The sequence below is a fragment of the Stegodyphus dumicola genome, chromosome 10, assembly GCF_044657685.1.
Source record: "Stegodyphus dumicola isolate Sdum_Otavi_A_Nest chromosome 10, ASM4465768v1".
Taxonomy (NCBI): Eukaryota; Metazoa; Arthropoda; class Arachnida; order Araneae; family Eresidae; genus Stegodyphus; species Stegodyphus dumicola.
In genome coordinates, this window is record NC_140777.1 from 35,467,800 (window position 1) to 35,490,008 (window position 22,209).

Below are 22,209 nucleotides of genomic sequence, written 5' to 3' on the forward strand. Positions count from 1 at the left end.
ATAAGTCTTGGATACAGGAGCACTTTAAATACACTGGCGACATAAACGTTGTCTCGAGGAGCTTGATGTGTACCATCAAGCTTAAGATAGACGGAAGATATTTGGATTCATCATCCATCATATTTTCCATCAAAATTGGAATGGGATTTCGCCATTCTTGAGGTGTAAAATCAGTCACACCTCTGATGCACTTTTTAATATGTTCTCAGCCATAAGATGAATAAGTGACGAAGTAGTAACGGTCATTCGAATCGATAAATGCCATTCGCCTCGATAAATGCATTAAGTACGATTGTTTGGTCGTGTGAAACAATAATAACTAAATCACAAGAGTTTTTTGGGGGAAGGGGAGCATAGTCTGTTTCAAATTATTCAACAATCTATTTGTAAAGAAGAATTGTGAAATACGTTTCTTCGTTTTTTTTTGTCATACATTAATAATATTTGTAATACATTAATAAATTAATGTTAATTTGTTTAAATTCTAACCAGTTATAAAGGCTTAATATTTGTATTTTTAAAGCTTTCGGTAACTTATAAACAAAGAGCTGCAATAAGAGTAAAAATTAAACCTTTCAATAGGATTTAGGGCAATTTAGGGAATCTTGTCATTCCTATAGTTCTAAAGTAAATTCGATTTTAATGCCATCGTCTCACTTTTTAAATCATTTACCACTAGAATTACCACATTTTTTTATATACCTAGAACAACCGGGATGGGTCATAGCTGACCCACGGACTTCAGAGATGTTATTTTTAATTTGTATGGGAGATACAAACATAAAATAAAGTGTTTCGTGAGTAATACAATGAATTTTAATGATTTATAAAATTGAGCATCTAGAATGCTACATAATATGAAATTTAGTTAATGGCACCATCAAAGAAAATTTAATTTTTTTTTTATTTCAGTTGGTGTATTTAATTATGGCAAAGCAACACGAGGGCTAGCTGCCTAAAGGGAGGGATGCCTTTCGTGGAGGACTTTCTAAGGGAAACTGGCTCGTATACACGTTACACATGGGGAAAACCACGAAAACGCCCATGCAGCCAGCCCGTTCGCGGGATTCGAACCTCAGACCGAACTACCAGTGTTCAGCGTCTTTACCGCTCGGCCGCTGGTGGGCCTTTTTTTTTTTTTTTTTTTTTTTTTTTTAATTTCAGAATAGATATTTTAAAATTTTGGCAGCCCTTATAAAATGAAATGCAAGAACTTTCTTTTAAATAACATACTATTTAATTAAATTTCATAATGTTCCTACAGATTAATAAGCTATTATATCACAATACAAATTAAATATGCATGATATTTACATTATAATACTTTCTCGAGAAAAAATTCACACAGAATGCTATAGTCATTATTTCTTTTTTTTTTTTTTTTTTTTTTTTTTTTTGCTGCACACAATCCACACTCAAATTTTGAACATTTGTCACAAACAGTATTAGTTTCCTTGTTTTTGCATTCCTTTATCTAGCAACGCTTTCGTTTGTTCAAAACTTCCGGGATAATCCGATAACTTCTGCCTCTTTTGCAATATATTAGAACCTGTTGTCTCTTTAAAAATTACCTATGCATTGATCACGGTTAGATCTACAATATTGAAAAAAAAACATGCATTGGCCAACACCTTGAAGCAGATTTCACGGAATATTTCCTTGCCATCTGATCAACAACGTCGACTCCAAATTTTGTGGAACTGTAGAAATTTATTATTTCAAGAGTTTTTTTCTCATTTTAAGTAACTTCTAATGAAGAAGCCAATTTGTAAGAAGAAGTACATTTCTGTGTTTTAATAGTGGTAGAAAGTAAGAATGATGGTATTGTGTGTCATGAAGGTCGTTGAATATAATTCTTTTTTCATTTTCTTTAGGAATTTGGAGCTTCTCTTTTCGCTCTATTAATTGTTGCGACCTAGCTCAAACCATTTTCTTTTAGGCTTTCCACAAGTTTCAGAGGTGTAAAAAACTATCAGTTGTTATATTTCGTCCTGTCTTGAGATACGGCTTTGCTAACCAAAAAGCAGTATTTTCTTCAACACTTAGATCATTTCATTTGGAATCATTTTTTTCCTAAATATGGAAATGCGTTGATTATGTACTTTGAGCTCACATCGACACCCAACCAAAATTTAATATCAAATTTATTCGGTTTACTTTGCATATATTGCAAATATCTACAGCATCTCTTTGATGGGAAAAACTGCTCATCTACAGTAATGTTTTCCCCTGGTTTGTAAGACATAAACAGGTTTTTAAGTAAATATTCAAAACATCTGATATTAGTGAAAATTTATCATAATTGTGGTTCCAGGTCTTTGACCGAACGCTAATGACTTAGACCCCTTTTTCGGCTAAAGCTCCTCGAACATATAATATTGCAATAAAGGAATCCAGTCCATCAAGAGAAGTATTCCAAGCTTCATTATTTAGTTTGAATCTTGTTTCCATTTCTGAACATTTCTCTATGATGTTCAGAATTTTATCATTTAAGAAAAGTCTCTAGGAAGTTACAGGACTGTTATCAGCAATATTTCTTTTGGAGTACGGTGTAGGGTCGGATTTGATTTTAGAATCTTTTGAATAGGTTGTCGACTAAAAGAAAATGAACACTGCTGATGTATTTTCTATATAGTTCCATCTTTCGCTTATTCCAAATCACTTTGAAGGGATGATTGCTCTTCTTTATTTTTAATTTTTTGTTTTAACACTGTTAAAATTCCCTGTTGTTTTATAAACTTCTGAACTGCATTTACTTGGAATACTTTCATTCAGCTCGATGTCACTTGAACTGGATTCGGAAGATGAGATCATATACCCAATAGTTCTTTCGTCATTTATAACAAAGTTTCGTTGCAAGAAGCATTTTCTAAAAGTTCATTTAGCAATTTCAAAATTTCTTCATTCGGAACACCTCTCCTGCTGGGTATCATCACTAAACGTGTGCAAAACTAGAAATGCACACATTTTCTTTCCTTCCGTGCAGTTTTCAACAAGGGACAAATTAATTTTTGCATAGTTTTTAGCATATAGCAGAGATAAGAAGATTCCACAACATTCCAATACATAGATACAACAGCTTCCAATGAAAAAACTTCACACATCTGCCTAGCAAGTGCACGGCGTGTGGACACGGCCCCTTCCCATTTTCACTGTATTCTAAAAAGCATTTCCAATATCTTTTCTTATACTATTCTTTTGTAACTGAAAAATGTAAAGTTGAAATCTTTGTTGAAATAAAACAAAAAGCCATTATCTTGTTCGGGTCTGCTATGACGCCGCCATTGTAGTTCTAAATAAACAGACATGTAAATAAAAAATCTGATGTGTACACCACATGACTTCCTTGTACGGAATATTAAATTATACGCATTGTTTTCTTGAATTTCATTTAAATAGATTGGATTGAATAAAATCTACTTCATCGACAGCGCATAAACCACAATAGAATAAATGCACTCTTTAAAATTCACTATATTCTTTTACTATAACGACACTCTGAATGCACAAAATTTATATCATTTAAAGAATTATTATCGTTGCCACATGTTCTATTCAAATACTATAATAAAGCTAGAACGATGTATGAAAGAAATTAAGCAAACAAAACAGAAAAGAAACAGTTTTTCACAGACGATTTAGTATTTCTCATTTAATTAATTCAGTTCTCACTTCGCGACAAGGCAAAAATATATAAAAACTCAAAATATCTGTATTAAAAATTACGAAGTAAATCTTAAACACTTATTTCCTCGAAATAATTCCAGAAAGGATTAAGCATGATTTAATTCGCAATAATAAATGAAAACGATATTTTTATTGTTGCGAAGCTTAGTCTCTCTAGATTGGCAACAATCTACAATTCTGCAAATGTAAACAAATATGTTCGGCATGATATTTAAAACTGAACCGCACTTAAACAGCTTTTAAAATGTTGATAATTGTACAAATATTGCTTCCAGAATTACGAAAGGCATAAAAACCTTAACCGGAAGATAAGAACAACATAATGCAATCATTTTTAAAGCAAAAAATGTACAATTTACAAACATATAAGAGTAAAGAAACTGAGATCACGCAGTGCCGAGTAACAGAGTGGATATATATATAAATATAGTATTTATATACGTTTGGTGCGGCCGATTGCAACCAAAATACGATGTGCTCATCTACATGTTATAGCAGTCCTATATACAAAATTTCAACGTTCTGAGGCGAATCGTTTTCGAGTTATGCGAGATACGTACGTACGTACGCAAGTACGTACATATGTTCGTACAGACGCCACGAAAAATTATCTTCAGAATTAATTTTAAAGCAGTTTTTATAATTTTTTTGGAGGAAACGAGTTATTTATTCTGTCCTTACGTACAGATATCACGCAAAAACATCGTTAAATCGCATTCGATAGCGGTCAAAATGGATATTATCGTTGAAATATGCTGCCTGAAACTTTTCGCGATTACAATACTTCCTTTTTACTTCGTACAAGGAAGTAAAAAGGAATCGTGGGAATTTAACTAAATTAGTTTTAAAGCATTATACTGAATCTTTAGGAAAAATCCAAAAATTTGAAAGCTTAATTTTGAAATACAACTGTGGAGTGAGCAAAAACCCCGTCTTGGGTCACAGATGTCCCACCTTGGTCATTCTATTGTCATACATCTGTAAATATTTTTAATATTATTATGATATTTTTATTTTAGGAACAATAATAAAATATACAACAAGAATTATTGTTGAAATATTTTTCATATTTTCAAAAATGAACCAAATATTATATGTCTTCCTACCATGAATGCAGTGATTATATTTTAATTGGTTTCCCTTTTTAATAGCGCTACTAAAGTATACGAAGTCAAGTTATCATTAAATTAGATTTAAATTACACCAAATTCAAAAGCAATAATTTCAAATACAGAAAAAAAAAAGTTCTTTTAAAATTCAGATTTATTTATAAATTATATCCTTGAAATAGATAACAGATGTATAACGAAAACTGTTTAAAATTTAAAAGTATACATTAATATGACTTTACTATTTTGCCTTTAAGTAAGGTGTTTAAATTTTGGAACATTTAAATACTGAGAAATCTCCAGAATGTGGGTGGAATTCAATATCAGTCACAGACTCTCGACATGTATCGAAATATTTCCCCTCGCTCAAGCAAATTCAATAGTTTCACTGATTGCAAATATAATTACATCCTTGTCTTGGTTTAGAATATTGCGAGCATTTTATCCTTCTACGTATGGAAAGGAAATCCGATATAAATCGCAATTCCAATTCCCACTTAAAATGTATGGAACATTTCTGTTCTCGTAAAGCATTTCCAGTTAGGAGAAAATTTTCAGCAGATGCCACATTTATTGCCCACAGCCTTCCTTTTCCACAAACACCATGAAATGAACCTGCCAAATTGCCAAATAGAAATGTCTGGAACATGTAAATGAAAATCTACAATGAAATTTTAAATATGTAATATTAGGTGTTTCATTACCTTATGTCCGAAAATTCTTTGAATCTGTAAGTAGAGGTGCAAGTTTCATGCAGAAAAATAGTTTTATTTTACGCATTTTCCTTCACTTAATGTAATTATAACTTTGAAATTGTGGCCAAGAAATAAAATAATAGTATAATAAATTTTAATTATTATTAATATAAATTACGATTTTGCAGAATCTTGGTTTTGTGGTTTCTAAAATATACCAGCAGGTTCTTAGTAATTCCAATACTGTAACGCTTTATATGTGCTAGTGTGGTATATAGTTGATGAAAAGATTTTTAACATTAGGTTTTATCTGAAGAAACTGCGCTTATTTGTAAAATATCCTATTCCTTTTCAGGGATACTAGAAGTATCTTGGAACTATTAATAATTTATATAAATGGCTGTATTAGAAGCATAGCGCAAATAGAAAACTATTTCTATCACAGTTCACTGGATAATAATCAATCTACTGACTGAGAAAATTTAGGTCCTGATCTGTCTGAAATTAGGTCTTAGCCGACTAGCTACCGAATAAGTGCAACCGCTAAAAACTGATAGTTGTGACCTGCGTTCATTTCTTTGCGAACGGCCTGGCTGCATGGACCATTTGCATCATTTTTCCCTTGTAAAACCGTGAATATGAACAATTTAATCTTAGACAGCTCTCCACCAGGAAGGCAGCTCTTGAAAGACAACTTTAGTGTGCATTTACTCGATGCAATGGAGCGATTGCACGGTAAATTAAAAGGTTACTTCTTTCTTAAGATTCGAGCCTCTTGCCTTCCGGTTTGCTATGTAAATATATTGACACTATATCAAGAGGACACATGCAGAGAATGCTTTTGACCTTCCAAAATTATAATGGCACTCATTAATTATAAAACGTAATGGTAGACTTTCATACTGCTATCAAGCACTACAAAACAACTAAAATAAATGTTATCCTTTGACATTTTTGTAAATCGAAATAATGCAAAAATAAACATAAATGCAAAACAAAGAAATGTTTTCGATTTTATAACTTTTTTATTTTCTAATTGGCCTTTTTCGTAACGTTTCAGTTAATTGATCCAATGGTATAAAATAATCCGATATCTTATTGTCCGATATATGTATAATTAAATAAAAAAATTTTTGAGACATCAGGTATATTTCGAAGCAGGAGAGATGAAGCAAGAGACATGAAAAATGAGAAATGTCCTTGCCGGGACTCATACCACGGACCTCTAGAATACGCGCCGAGTGTGCTGACTACCATACCACGAAGGCATGCTAAGAAGGAATGCCTTATAATATAACATAAATTTTGTTACCTTATTGATGCAGCAACAATTATATAGCTATATAATACTAATTCTTAATAGGACACCGACTTGCAAATACACTTCTTAATTACACAGGTAAACTCCCAAGCTTTTATGTCAGTTTTTAAGTGTAATTTTTGTAATTTTTGTTCACCAAATTATAAGTTGCCTTATTCTCTTCATGTAATTCAGTGCACTTAAATAAAAAATACCAAAGTGCGTTGTCATAATAAGCAAACTTAACAGAAAATAATAATAAACAAATAAATCAAAATACCAGAGGCACAGAACTACTTATCGCTTTTTGAAATGAAGTAGCTTAATAATTGCAAAGAACTTCTTTTTATTCATGTTATAAACCTTACTATATACCTCTGCACCTTAATGTAGGCCATTACTGGGAAATGTAAAAATAAAACTTAATTAATAGTAAGTAATATATTCAGTAATAATAAATAATAATATCAAGTTCTGAAAATTTCATCTTCCAAATATCGGCTTTTTCTGTGCATACATTGCTGGAGTTGGTCAGAGAAATTTCGTACAATTATGTGAGCGTGTATTACACTCACGACAGGTTACAAAATCATGTGGACTGCTTAAACGTTTAAGGAAATTGGCCAATATTTCTTTACATAAGATGATCAGGCAGGAACATTGAATGTATTAAAATGCTACAGAACTATGCACTCTGCAGAACTTCATAGAAGGAGCCTAAACCTAAACGAACTGTGGTTTCAACAGAATCGGGCAGTTGTCCACGCGGCTAGGGATTCGATAAATGCGTTTCGAAAAGGTTTAATTTCTTGATACGGAGATACTATGCAATCATACCGGTTATTTGCTCTTTTTTCTTGTTACTTCTACCTACTGAAAACTGAGTGTGTTGCAGTGTTCTTCCTTTTTATTCTACTAGTGTTGAGGAACCGAGTGAACTACCAAGCGATTAATCGCTTAAGTCCAAGAACAGAAAAGTAAACTCAAGAAGGGTTAATTACCCTTTATTTGCTCCAAATAAAGATGTACAGACGCCCTTTTCTCAGAGCGTACAACAAAGGCTCCACTTGGGCTTAATTTAAAATGTACGAAATAACTACTATCTAGTGACTAACTAAAGCGATTTAGCCGATGCTAACAGTTGGCCTTTAATATTAAACTAACCAGCGAAACTATCAAAAGGCACATAATATGGCCAAACTTAGTAACAGTTAGTAGCCAACAGGCAAACGCGCGCTATTCAGAATACTAACTCTCTCGCTCGAGGTCAGTGAACTTAAATACTTTCTACTTCTCATTTGCATTTAATGTTATTTTAAAAACTCATTCTGGTAAGGAATCGTAAGCTGAAGCTAGAAGAGATAGGAAAGGTTCCTAAATATAAAATAACTGTTATAAAATTAGGATATACCTTAAAGTGTAAATCGATAAACCCTGTTCCTTATTTGAAAATAGAGGTTATCATTCAATGACGTAGCCATCATACAGACAGAAATGCTGCGAAAATTTATGCGAAGTTTCACAATTCCCCTCCAGCCATGTGTGTACCAAGCAGGACGATGAAGATGTCATCTTCAGAATTTAATATTGGCATAATTTTTACTTATTATTTTTTTTTTCAGTTATGTTGTACATTAAACTGTGCACTTTATGGTTTAAGTGCGAAGAACATGATATTTCATAAATAAAGGTAACACACATAATGTTAAAAAAAAAAAAAAAAAAAAAAAAAAAAAAACCTTTGGACGTAATTTAAAATCTGGAACCTTTCAGATTTCATTTTGCATGTTTCTGTTTTAAGCAGTCGTTATCTCCTCTTCTCTTCCCATAGTTAAAAGCAACAATGTTCACATCACCCTCGTCATTATCAGTTGTACACTTTCCCGATCATTTTTGTATGCACTATGCCACGTTGTAACTGTAATTATCCGCAGCAATTTGAAGGTCGTGTTTGTTAATAATATTAGTTTGGACGTGATACTCTTATTAGATATGAAAATAATTAAATTTTTTGTTTTCATTTCACCTAGTTTTCTTTGCACTTCTGTGCAGCTATTTATTTCAAACGTTTTGTTACTCTTCTTACATACCTTGCACTCTTCTTAGCTTTATTTTTGCAATTTTGCATTTCTTCATTTTGTTTGGGAAAAATATTGATGTTTATTCGAAAATGGAATTTTTAGGATATTTTACAAAATCGTGTAGTGGGAAAAAGTTACTCATCCACAATATTTTGGTATCTCTGTATTTACATTAGCCAGTATGCGCTCAGAAATATAACGTAAACCTAACATCTTGAAATCTAGAAGTCTCTGCAACAGCTTTCGAAGTTCTCTCACATATGCACTAACTGCAAGCAAAGAAAATATACTTAGCAACTAACTTTCCGTTACACTTGAAAACTTAATCAAGAAACCAAGGCACGCTTCTTAATTTCCGAAAACGGCGTTTTTTATTACTACGGTATATATGCTCTATTTCTCATTCCACCGACACTTTTCGAACACTGAATTCTTCTTCCCTAGCCAAATCCTGCACACATATATTTACCTTATTATTTTAAATGTAGGTTGTGCAAGAAACATAATTTAATAATGCAGCTTATTTCTATAAATATTTTGAAATAATAAATGTTAAGAGTTTGTGTTAGAAATACAAAATTACAAGTTGCTGGAACGTCTTTCTTCTAATTTGGGTTTTATTAAAGGCTAAATTATTCTTTATGAATGTCATGGGATGGTTTTGTAGACAAACAGATTTTTAACGTTCTCAAGTCTTTCGTTCTTGCTCTTGAATCGATACGCGGTTGAGATTAGAAAAAGGTTCGCCAAAAGCAATTACTTTTGAAGCATAGGTGTAACTACACTAAGCTTTGCTCTTTCCGTATATTTTTGTATTATGAATATTTTAACAACTTGCTGGTATTTTTAACTGCAATTATTTTTAGTTTATATGAAATGTATTCACAGCATTAATAACTGTCTAAAATAGCAGAACACTGCTAGTCAGTCAAATGGAAAACTGGCGCTGATTTTTATCAAGAGAAAATCTTTACAGTGACTCGGATTTTAGTTAAAGGTACGTGTCCGAATTTGAATGTGTGATTGCTCGTGTGAGGTATTGCATTCTAAATTGGGAAAGGGTATTCCAAGGACAACTGAAAGCTGTTATCATAATGCACATATATATGTGTGTATGTGTGTTTGTGTTGGGAATATATATATTCGCATATGCATATAAAAAAACGGAATCAGAGATAAAGTGTAATACTACTGTAAATTAATTAACTCATACCTACAATTTGTTTGCGTCGGAAACAAACATGCGTACCTCAGATTAATCACCGTTAAGTATGCTGCTTATTTTGTTTCTATATTAAAGTATACTCTTACATAATATTAATCAATAACTGATTTATATTAACGTTAAAATGGCCGTTCATAATGTTGACTTTGAGCTTCACAGAAACGGGAATCAAACTTCAATTGACAATGATACGAATACGTCTAGTACTTTTGTAATATCAAATTTACATACAGTTCCATTTTCAAGGATAAAACAGGGAGCAATCCAATCAAATAATTTATAAACTCAAATAATTCGCGTTACTGATCAGTTTTAAGTTTATTTAATTAATAAAATTTGGAGACAACTGATAAAAAATAAGGACAATTTCCTTCATTCGTAAAGTTTATATATTCAAATGTATTTATGTGAACCAAACTTTCGTATATGTGATACTATTTCTGTAAACTTTTGTATATCTGCTTTATAATCTTCTAGTGGAGTTGTCTGAATTCAGGTAGTTTAATACATATTATGCTTGGAAAAAAATCATTTATCTCTGGTATAATGATTCACTGCTCTTGATAAATGATAACTGGGAACTATTTCGGTTTCATGGTATTTTGCGAGGTTTTTAGCCCACGTTTAAAACTTCATTCTTAACAACAAGCAAAGTCTATAATAATAAAAAAAAAAAAATGGTCAGAGTTACTTCTCATATTTAATTTACAATTTTACCTCAAGACCTCTAAACAGCATTTCCTCTTTTTGAAGATATATCCATACATCTCTCTTTAAATTGCATACATCAAAAGATTTAAAATTTAATTTCTTTACTGTTTAATCTGTCGATTTCCATCATTTGAGAAGAAATCAAGTATTTTCAGAATATTTGAAATATTAATGTATATCTAGAAATTTATTATTTTTCATTAACTGAATAACAAATATATTTGGGTTACAAAATTATTACAATTTTGCAACACGTGATAGAAATTTTCGCATGCTATTCCGAACTACCCGTAGGCTTTACTTCAAGGTGGGTGTCTTTAATCTTTAAAATCTAATTTCGCTGCTAAACCATTATATGAGGTAAAAATATATAATTTTTTACCACAAATTATGTTGATACATCAGTGACATACCTAACTTTATACGTATATCTTGATTAGTTTTCAACAGCAAGTATAGTATAAATAGTTAATTTATTAAAGCAAAATGCTCCAGGGTTGTCTGCATTAACGGGAATGCTCATTACACTGCTGGCAGTCGAAAGCCTGCAGGCAACTATGATATTGAGTTGGTTTGAACATTTCAACCGTACGTGATTCATCACAGTAATGCAGGAGTATGTGTTTCTTCAGATGTACGATTTTGTTTTTTCATTCTAATAGCCAAACTAAAGTTTGCTTGGATTTTTGCATTTTTAATTACGATATAGTTACTATTGTACAAAAACCAAAGGATAAACAAATGCATAAATTTTATTCATCTTTACTTACCAAGAACTTTAACAGCTATTTGGTAGTTCCTAGTTTGCGCCTTTCTAAAATCCACTCTGCATCGATAATCTCCTTCGTCCTCTGGTCCAACAGGTGATATCTCTAGAACGGCAGGTCGGGGTATGGTGTTAAAATAGGCTCTTCGAGATAACAAGTCGCTTGATGAATGCCTGGCCTGTCCTAAATGTCCCCTTCGGGCATCGAAGCTATAGATGGGAGTCGCTATCTCTCCTTTATACCACAACACCAGATACACCTCGTCGCCTATCATTGGAGATATAATGTCGCAGGGAAGAGACACCTTTCCGCCAGATAACACAGTATGCCTTTCTGCTGGTTCTGAAAAGACAAGAAAAAGGTATTTAGAAAACCATATACAAAGTAAAAATTACTTTAGTATTAATATTTTTAATACATTAGGGTTCCCCAAGTACCTCTTATAAAAATGCCATTTCGGTCTCTCAAAGATGTTTAATATTTGATATCCGAGAAATGCGAGAAGGAACTAGCAGAGTAATTAAAACCATCTGACAAAAAATTATAAATGCAAGTAGAAGGAATTGAAATAAGATTTTATGAGGAAATATTTGCTCAAAAATGGCACTTTTGGGTGATTCACGGCGATGCTGAAAGACAGATCTGCTGGTGCAAATCGTCATTCTCGAGAGGTACGGTCTGCATCGATACACGATTGCGCAGCTCGCAGATATACGTTTTATCTATAATAACAAGTTGTGGACGGAAATGAGGCAGTTGCTCAGAGGAGGTACTCGAGAATCGTTCTCTGTATTGAGCATCTCGACAGTCTGTTCTACCAGGGATTACATTTTGCCTGATATTTTTGGATCCCCCTCCGTATTTCTGGTAAATGCATGTGAAAGTTAAACAGCATAGTTTATATGCAAATCTACCATGGAAATATTGAACAGAACTTTAAAATGTATGGAATTGTAAAATTTAAAAACAAAAAAATCTTATCATTTTCACTAGCAGCACAATTAAATAGCTACAATTGCAAACCCCTTCGTCAGATGCTGAGCTGGTAAAAATGCATTGGTAAATATTTATTATGAGAAATTATTTATTATGAGTTAATAACTCCAACATTTAACACCACCTTAATAAAACAGTTTTCCGTGGTAAAAGATAGGGCGGAACTGGGAGCTGAACTATTACCAGATTAAAGTCGAAGAACTGACAGAATTTGTATTACGAAAAATGTAATTCGTAAATTTTTATATGGGAAAAAGACCGATGCGAATCATTCAAATTGTATTTCCTAGGCTATTGCTGCAAATCCAGGATTTGAGAAATCTGAGTACGTTCAAGAGTTTGTTTGCACTCACGGTAAGGTACAAACGCAGGATGGTATCAGAAAGTACGCGCATATCAGGATATGACAGCAGGTCAAACGGTCAGTTTTATAGGCATGTAGCGTAAGGGCGGTCACGGTTTAACACTAATAAACGTTTTGAAAGTAGAAAGAAATTTTCAGCCGCGAGTGGTAATTGGGAAAACTCGCGAAAAAAAACGGGGTAGGGGAAGTAGACAATAAAACTTAATATAATAAGGGGTGCTGAAAGTAAAAGGGTAGAGTTACCCGAAGGCAAGAAAATATATGTACTATTCAATTGAATACGTTAGTTATAAAAAGCTTGGTTCTGCCTGTAATTCAAATATTGTTGACTAATATTCCAGCAGACTCACTATTGGATAGAGGTGGTCAAAAAATATTTTTCACGGAGAACTTTACTCGAAATTATTTTACACGATATAGAACGTTAAGGGTTAAAGGGGCAAAAGCTATTGCCGTTCAAGGCAAACAGTGTACATCTACGGGAAATGTCACAATACACGTCCAGATGAGAAATAAGCAACAGAAGCTAATTTTCTTCGTTTTGAAAAATCTACAAGCTTCAGTGTTTGGGGAATTGATTTTTTAAAGGCGGCGAGGGCTAAAAGTAATTTTATTCAAACCACGGTACAGCTGGATATGCATAAATCTGAGGAGAAGGAAAGCAACGTCCGGTAACACACTTAATCACCTGCCGACTAAAGAAAAACAAAAGTTGGTAAGTCGTTTTTCTGAATTATTTAATGATACTCTTAGACTCTCTCAAATTATAAACCACATCATACACACAGGAAATGCCGCCCCCCTGTAAAGCAAAGCACTACCACAACGATAGAATCAAATAAGTAAACCATGCAAAAGCTAATCAAGGAAATTCTTCAAAATATCATAATTTTCATGAGTAGCCCTTACTCTAGCCAGGTAATACTGTGCTGAAAAAAAGAATAGTCTCCCACCGACGGATTATAAGTCATGGCGTTCTGCAGTCAATTAACGAAAATTAAATAGCATTACTAAATATCTGCTGTCTATAATCGAATAAATAATTAGGACAATTAGGTCAGCAAATTATTTGGCGACGCTAGATCTTAACTCTGGATACTTTCTCGTATGTGTAAAACAAGAGGATATGCCAAAAACCACATTTATTACAAATTCAGGAGTTTATGCCTTTTTCAGAATGCCGTTTGTGTTATGGAGTTCCACCACGTTTTAGAGGCCCATAGATACTACACTAAAATTTGTCCTCGGAAAAAGTACACTTATTTATGTAGATAATGTAATCATAACTAGCAAGACGATATATGAACATATTAGGGATTTTCATGAAATATTTTCGCTTCTAAACAAAACAAGATTAGAAATAAATGCATCAAAATGTACATTTCCAGCCAAGGAACTCCATTACTAGGCTATAAGATGTCTCTGAAAGGATTAATACAGAGCATTACAAAATAGTTGTGATAAAAAATTGCTCGCTAAGAAATAAAGAGGAAACATTTTGTTGTGGAGCTAAATAAAGAGAAGACATTTGTTTACGTCACGAAATAAAGAGAAAACATTTGTGACGTTGTGGGGCTTGCATTCTTCGAACCGCGGCTAAAATTAAAATGAAAGAAAGCCATATTTACTTGGTCAGCCGAAGCCAACAGAGATTTTGAAAAATTTAAAACAGTGTAAATTTAAGAGACAGTTTTGAAAATTCCTGAAGGCGATGTGATCTTAGAAATTGCCGCTTATGCTTCAGATTAAGAGGTTGGCAGTCAAGCTTGTGCAAAACAGACAGCCTGTAGCTTACTTCAATAAAACTCTTAATACAACCGAAAAACTGTACAGCTACAGAAAAGGAAATATTAACAGTTCTTTTAGCAGTTCAGAAATTCCTAGTGTATTTTAGGAAACCACTTTTTACAATTTACTCAGATCGCGCTGCCGTGGGTCGTTTGTATTCAGAGAAAGATTTATCCCCAACACTTATTAAATGGGCCCTTAAACTGCAAGAACTGAATTAAATTATAAAACGTACTCCAGGAAAAGAGACAATAGAGTGCTGTGGCCGACGTTCTATTGAGAATAAAATTATGCGAAGAGGGGAATGAACTTACGTGTGAAATAATTAACTGCGAAAATTCTGAATGATTGCGAGACTATTATTTTTTGAATTATAAATAGATCCAGAATTAAAAATTTTTCTGCTTATTTAAAAGATCATGATCAAAATCGCAGATTATGAGATTATGGATATTCTCTCATTTCGTGCAAAAGCAACAAACGAAAATAACGAATTAAGACCGGTTATCCAAGCTAGTTTAAGACTGGTATTTTTCAGGAGTTGCATGATTCGCCAATTTCAGGCCACCTTATTACAAGAAACATTGTACGGAGAATTTGCGAAGCTGTTCATTTTTCTCAATTGCAAAAGTTCGTTACGCAGTATACATAATCAAGCTATGCTTGCCAATTAGTCAACAATGTCATTATAGCTCGGCCAGGTATATAAATAGCATGCAGGTCACTGTCCCAAATGAATTAATAGAAATTTGTTTATTAGGCCCATACTCATGTGGTAAGGTGAACAAATACAGGTACTTACTCTTCACGACGGACCTTTTTCAAAAGAATAGAAATAGTTCATCTAAAAAGAGTCTCTGGTAAAATTGTGTCCAATTTTTCCTATATAAGTTTATTTTAAAATATGGAGTTCCTTTGAAAGTAATTTCGAGCAATGGTAAATAGTTTGTTAGTCAAGTCTTTGCGGATTTATGCGCAGGGCGTGGCATATGTCATCTTAAAATGGTTCCCTATCGGCAGCAATTGAATATGGCAGAGAGCGGGTAAGTAAAAATGCAACTAATATTGTTCGTAGTTAAGTAAAGAATTATCATAAGCGCTGGCACAGCTGGCTCAATGGGCTGGCATTTGCTTTGAGGACGGTTAAACATGATACTATCGGAAAACTCCAACTGAATGATTTTTTGGCAGGAAGCTAATTACTCATTTAAAAAACTACTTTTCATTCAAAAAAAGGGCAAGAAATTTAAAATGACTGAAATGGATTTAAAATTGCGGATATGACTATTAAAATGGCTGATATTCCGGTGACGATTTTAATAGTCGACGAAACTGATTTTAATTCGAATAAAAAGAATAAAAAACAAAAATTATACTATGATAAGAAACGGCGCGAGTGTACTTTAACGTGGGAAATAAAGTTCTGAAAATTAAACGTTCTCGTTCATGTACACCTGAAGATAAAGAGGAAACTTTTTGCCCTAAATTTGAAGGCCCTTTCGTAATTGAACGAATTCTTCAGTGCTTTAAAAAAAAATAGATAGGATATGGGGGCGAATAACCAGAGAACAAAATATTATAAGCGCGTTGATTCGACCCTTCTAAAAGGCATTTTACAGGAAGAAAAACGCAACTGAGAGAAAACACAGCGCTAGAAAGAAATATATTGCTATAAAAATAAATTTTGAAATCATTTAATGTTGCATTAATAACAAGTAATATTTTGCAATATTAACAGATTTCACTCAATATCTACGACGAATTAAATTTTAATTTATGCTTCATATAATAACTTTTGTTATTTGAGATAAATCGTTCTTTTCATATTGCATACACGATTTACATTAACCCCAAGCTGAAGCTAATAATGATTTAATTAGTATTTTATTAAAGCTAGGAATTTCAATAGACTGAACGAAGTTTCTGAAAAAAACTGTGAATTATAATAATATTGATAAAAATTGAGATTACAATATTGTTTCAAACCTTTAAATGCATTGTACTTAATATTGTCACGAATTTTGCATAAATGTAAATAATTTTGGTAAATTATTATCTCGCGTATACCTTAACGTGAAAGGCTTCAACTAAATGAAACTTCATCGAAAAAGATACAAAGGCAAGTCAATTTAACATTGAAGTAAAGGGCTATGCAATAAGCTTGCGATTCTTTTGGAGTCAAATTTTTGTAACCAAATCATTTGGCGACATTTGGTCCGACCCTTCTGTAATTACACCTAGTCCTATCACTATGCATGCAATTGCAACTGCATATGTCTTTCTGAAATTTCGAGAAATCCAAGGTACTGGAAATTTCTCGGTGGCGGGAGAAAACTGTATAAGACCGGAGGGAACATCAAGTCTCGGTTTTAGTTTAGAGTTGAGTTCGGAGTATTGAGCGGTCTCTGTGTGAGCTTCGCTTCTTAGATGCTCTTTGCATTACATTACGTTCAAGGTTCTTCGCTGTTTGAAGTGGTAAATACTGACTGTGTTCTGTCACACTGAGAAGAGCTGTGCGAAAACTTTTGTGAAACGTTCCAGAACATTAAAAGTGTCCCTTTTAATAAAAATTTTATCAGAAATAAATTTTATCAAGCCATCACTGCTTCTGTGTGCATGGAATCTATTACGAATAAGTTTGCAAGTAACAATATGTTTGAAAGGTTTAAAAAAGAGTTATTGTTTTCATTCAATATCTCCGACGAATTAAATTTTAATTTATGCTTCATATAATAACTTTTGTTATTTGAGAGAAATCGTTCTTTTCATATTGCATACACGATTTACATTAACCCCAAGCTGAAGCTAATAATGATTTAATTAGTATTTTATTAAAGCTAGGAAACAATATTATTTTATTAATAAAAGAAATTCTAAATAAAAAAAATATCATGAAAATCACTGATAAAATTTCTTACTTTTAAAACCGTGATTAAATCTGTGCAGTAAATACTGAATAAAACATTAATGCTTAAAATCAAAACACAGATCCCTGATTTATTCGCTAAGTAGCTTACGTATTATTCATAAAGATAATTAGTTAGTTCAAAGAATTATAATTTATTTTTAGCTAATTGAGGACATTTGCATGTAACAAGGAAAATAAAATACACAGAATGAAGTCATTAAAATTAAGTTAATATTTTTAACATTACTTTCAGATAGTTACATGAAATGTTTTAATGCGGTCCTCAAAGATAAAACTAAAAAATCAGTATTTTCTTACCGTACGTGTCTGGTGTGACATCAGATTTTCTTTTATTTATAATTAAAACGCATTAAAAAACTTTCCATACTGCGATGACACAGAAGCCGGATATTTTTTTTTTTTTTTTGCTTTTCTTTCTGTTACGTAATAAAAAGATAAGATCATAAATTCATTTTTTTTCATTTTTCAAGGACTTCAGAAAACTTTTAATTTTTTCCTCACTATGTACTTTTTTGCGAGGGTGTCAAAAGAAGATAATCCTTTTCCAGCAGCATTTTCGTCTTGCCGTATAGTTTATTATTATAGTGACAGAAAAGATATATTGCTTCGATGTAAAAAAAAGAGAGGCTGAGTTAGAAGTATATTTTGTATTGTGATGTTGCAAAAGGAAGTTTTATCGAATCATTATTCTATGCATTTCAGTCTGCTATAACTTTATGATGATAAAAAATGGAGTTTTGACATTGGGAATGCTAAAGCATACTTCCTAGCTTCCTCATCAGGTTACATTATGAAATCCGTGCGCATTAATTTTACATTATTGTTTTTTAGTAACCACATGACCAGACAAATTGGCAGTCCTAAGAACTATAGCTAGTCTATATGACATAAGAATTTGATTTAGCTTTAGAGTATAAGTCTGCATTAAATACTGATATAACGAATCTTAATGATTTAAAAGTAATTAACATGATGTTATAAGAAACAGAAGTAAAACCGATTCGATGTTAGTTCAGTTATTCAAACATAACGCTGTAGGCTATATACTTTTGCTACAGATTTAGATAAGCAAATTATTATTAATTTTTAATTGACGAAAATAGAATGAACCATGAACTAGAACAAAAAATGAATTAGAATTAACATCTGAAAAACCATAAAAAATGTATGAAATGGCTGAAATCTTCTCACAGAAAATTATGGTTCCTAACTTAGCTCTGCAATCCGACGAGTAAAACGCAATGGAGTTCGTTGTTACTTCACGACTTATGAAGAAGAAAAACCTATACGTGAAAGAAACGTATTTACTGTGAATGAAGAGAAAAAGTTAAAAAACAAAATATGTAGATATCGATATTTCAGTTTTTAAGTAATAAAAATAAGTTACGAAAGGACCGCATTTTAAAACTTTTCTTCATAAAGATGTTTGAATTTATTAAATGGGATTTATTTATTGAAAAACTAATAGTGTGAGATATTTAAGAGAACCGATTAATCGGAGTATGCAGATATTATTGCATTTCTCTTCGACGTCTACAAAAACAAGCAATGCGTCTTGTTTTCAGTTTGCTTAAAAGTCATCCTAATACTACTATGTCACAAGTTTAGAATATTACGGATAATTTGATAATAATTCAAGGCAACTGAGAACATTTAAAATTACTTAAAACTAACTGCGTAGAAAATCATCTTATTATAAAAATACACAAACACATGTGAATTTAGTAGCATTTTACATCACACAGGTTTGTAACAAAAATATACTAGATATTTATATAGTTTCCTCACCGAAAATTCGGTTTCAAAGTTTTGATTAAATTTCTGTGAGAAAGTTAATCTACGCGCAAACAACTATTTTTCTGGCTAAATGTGTTATCACTCTTAAAAAAAATTAATAGGAGTCTTTTTTCTTTTGTCTAAAACTTTTGTCTAATTTTAATTTAAAAAAACTCAAAGAGTATTCATAGCCTTATAATGATAGATACCAAGATTGATTTTAATTTACTCTAACAAAGTTTCATTTGCAATGCGGATAAACAAAGAAAACCCTATATTTGAAAAATAAGGCATTATACATTTCATAATGCCTAATGAACATTACTGCCCATTCTAGGTAAGACGTTCATGAACTCTGCTTTTCTCCATTTGCCTAGAGTTTGATTGTCTCAATATTCCTTGTGCCTTTCAAATGATAATTAAAATAATTTTAATTAATTTCAGTTAATTAACAGAAAATTTATTTGACAGATTTCCTTTTCATAAACGTTAAATTAAGCTTCAGTGACATGTAGTAATTAGTGGCATTAACCCATTAACTGCCAAAATTTTTTCTCTCACTTTACATTTATTTCTGGGTATTCTGGGTGTGACTGGAAATTTGGAATGTAAATGGAATATGTTTGGAATCTTCATGAAGCCCCCAAATAGGGATCGACATTCACGTAGCTCTCACCGGAAAATAAAATTCACATTGACAATAAATAGTTAGTATATATATGTTATTGAAATTTTCAAGCCAAATATCGTTTTTTCCTTACTCTTAGCAACAAGGTAAATCAATATTTAATGGTATGCATTAAGTTAATTTCTAAAAGACTATGTAGATTGCAAATCTTGTTTTGAAAAAGAATATACTATATGTTTTGTATTACTTATGTATAAACTTCATTAACATATTATGTAACAATGTTAAAATTAAATGTAAACTGGCTGACTATTTTTAATGATGCACAGTTTCACGAAAGATAATTTCTTTTATTTTAACATATATTTGAATTTTAAAATTTTAAATGAATCTATAAATTGTTCTGTTTTTGTGTTGAAAATTCTGGTATCTATATAAAGTACACAAATTCAGGCATTAAAAGAACTTAACTTTTGCATTGCATCCCAAGTTACAGTATTCAAAACAAAAGAAGTACCAATCTCTGCTTAAATGTTCCAGCAACGAAAATCAAAGTCCTGGGCATAATATATAGTTTTGCGGTGAAATATCGAATTGTATACACATTGAAATATATTCGTTAATTACTTAATCTTTAGAAGTTACTGGCCCACCAGCGGCAGAGCAATAAAGTCGCTGAACACTGGTAGTTCTGTTCGAATCTCGGCTGGCTACATGGGTGTTTTAGTGATTTTCCTCATGCGTAACGTGTATACCTAGCCAGTTTTCCTTAGAATGTCATCCACGAAGATATCCCTTCCCTTAGGCAGACAGCCCTCGAGACTTTGCCGTAGTTACATAAACCAAACCTTAAATTTTACTACTTAGGTTTTTATGTTAGTATAAGAAAAATAACAATTTGTTTTTTGCCTTGTAATCTTTAACCTTTCTTCAGCATTTGCAAAGTATAAAAATAATTTTTCCTTCATTAAGTTTGAAAGTTGTTTTAAAGTGACACGAAAAAATGAAACTAGAATGTCTTAGACAATATGATTTACGCCAATACTTTCAGTAATCAGTTAAAATAAAGCGATTTTATGTGTCTGAGTAGGGAAATAAAGTAGAATCATAATTTGAAATATATCCCGTTAAACACATCCTCCACCTTTTCTATCATTCTAGCTGCTTGAGAAAAATATCCGTTTTGCACTTTATTAAAGTGAATGTCGAATTCTTTCGATTCCCATATGCTGCTCTAAATTTATTAAATGTGTGCTAGTGCTATTCAAGAAGCTTTGCAAGAAATAAAAACCGTGTTTCAAATGCGAGTTAATAAGCTGTTAATTCGCTAACTATTATATCATTGCATAATTATCGCTTTGTTGATTCTTTAATTAACTTTCGCTTATTTCGTTTACTTTCGTTAGCAACTTTCCTACATTCCATAAGCATCTTTGTGCAGTTTAATTATAAATAAATGAAAATATTAAACTTATGAAGTACCACGAATCCTAGCAAGCAAAAATCCATCACTGACTACAAGTTCCTTGGAACTTGGTATAACTTTATTAAAACATTACTTGAGGTAGTGAACACGTTGAAAATTTTAGCGCTTGAAATAGAAATTGTAGTGCTTGGTAAAAAGAACAGACACGACACTTGGAACAGGTAACTTTCGTTTCTCAACCCGTTTGAGACTTAGTTTTAGACGTTATCTCGGGACGGATGGGAATCGAAAGGATTTATCCCACAGAACGGGGATTTTGAGTCTGCTAAGCTTAGCTTTAGAAACAAGACTCACAAAAAAATTGATATCCTAACTTCATAATTTTTTTTACTATTTTAGATTATTACTTAAGCTATCATATATGTTAAAATCAGCGTTTAATATTCTTTTTCCTTCACTTTATATATATATATATATATATATATAATTTATTTCCTAAACCGTATTGATTAATTGATTATATTATCTCCTAAGTTTAATTAAAGTAGAATTATTTTAAAAGTGTGCATCCATACTGGTAAGTTATATTTTGAAAGATATAAATATATATATATATATAATATTGATTAATTGATTATATAATCTCCTAAGTTTAATTAAAGTAGAATTATTTTAAAAGAGTGAATCCATACTTGTAAGTTATATTTTGAAAGATGTTTTGAAGTAA

General features: G+C 31.9%; 1 protein-coding gene across 1 annotated transcript in view; it reads right to left on the bottom strand.

Annotated features, from left to right (window-relative positions):
* Positions 1-12,966, bottom strand: part of LOC118191363 (neural cell adhesion molecule 2-like) — a 199,398-nt gene extending 186,432 nt beyond the window's left edge. Inside the window, exons 1-2 of the mRNA XM_035362168.2 lie at positions 12,939-12,966; positions 11,579-11,917 (exon numbers count right to left, since the gene is read on the bottom strand). Coding sequence (XP_035218059.2) covers positions 11,579-11,917; positions 12,939-12,966 — 367 coding nt within the window. The remainder of the gene's footprint in view (positions 1-11,578; positions 11,918-12,938) is intronic.
* Positions 12,967-22,209: the final 9,243 nt, after the last annotated feature.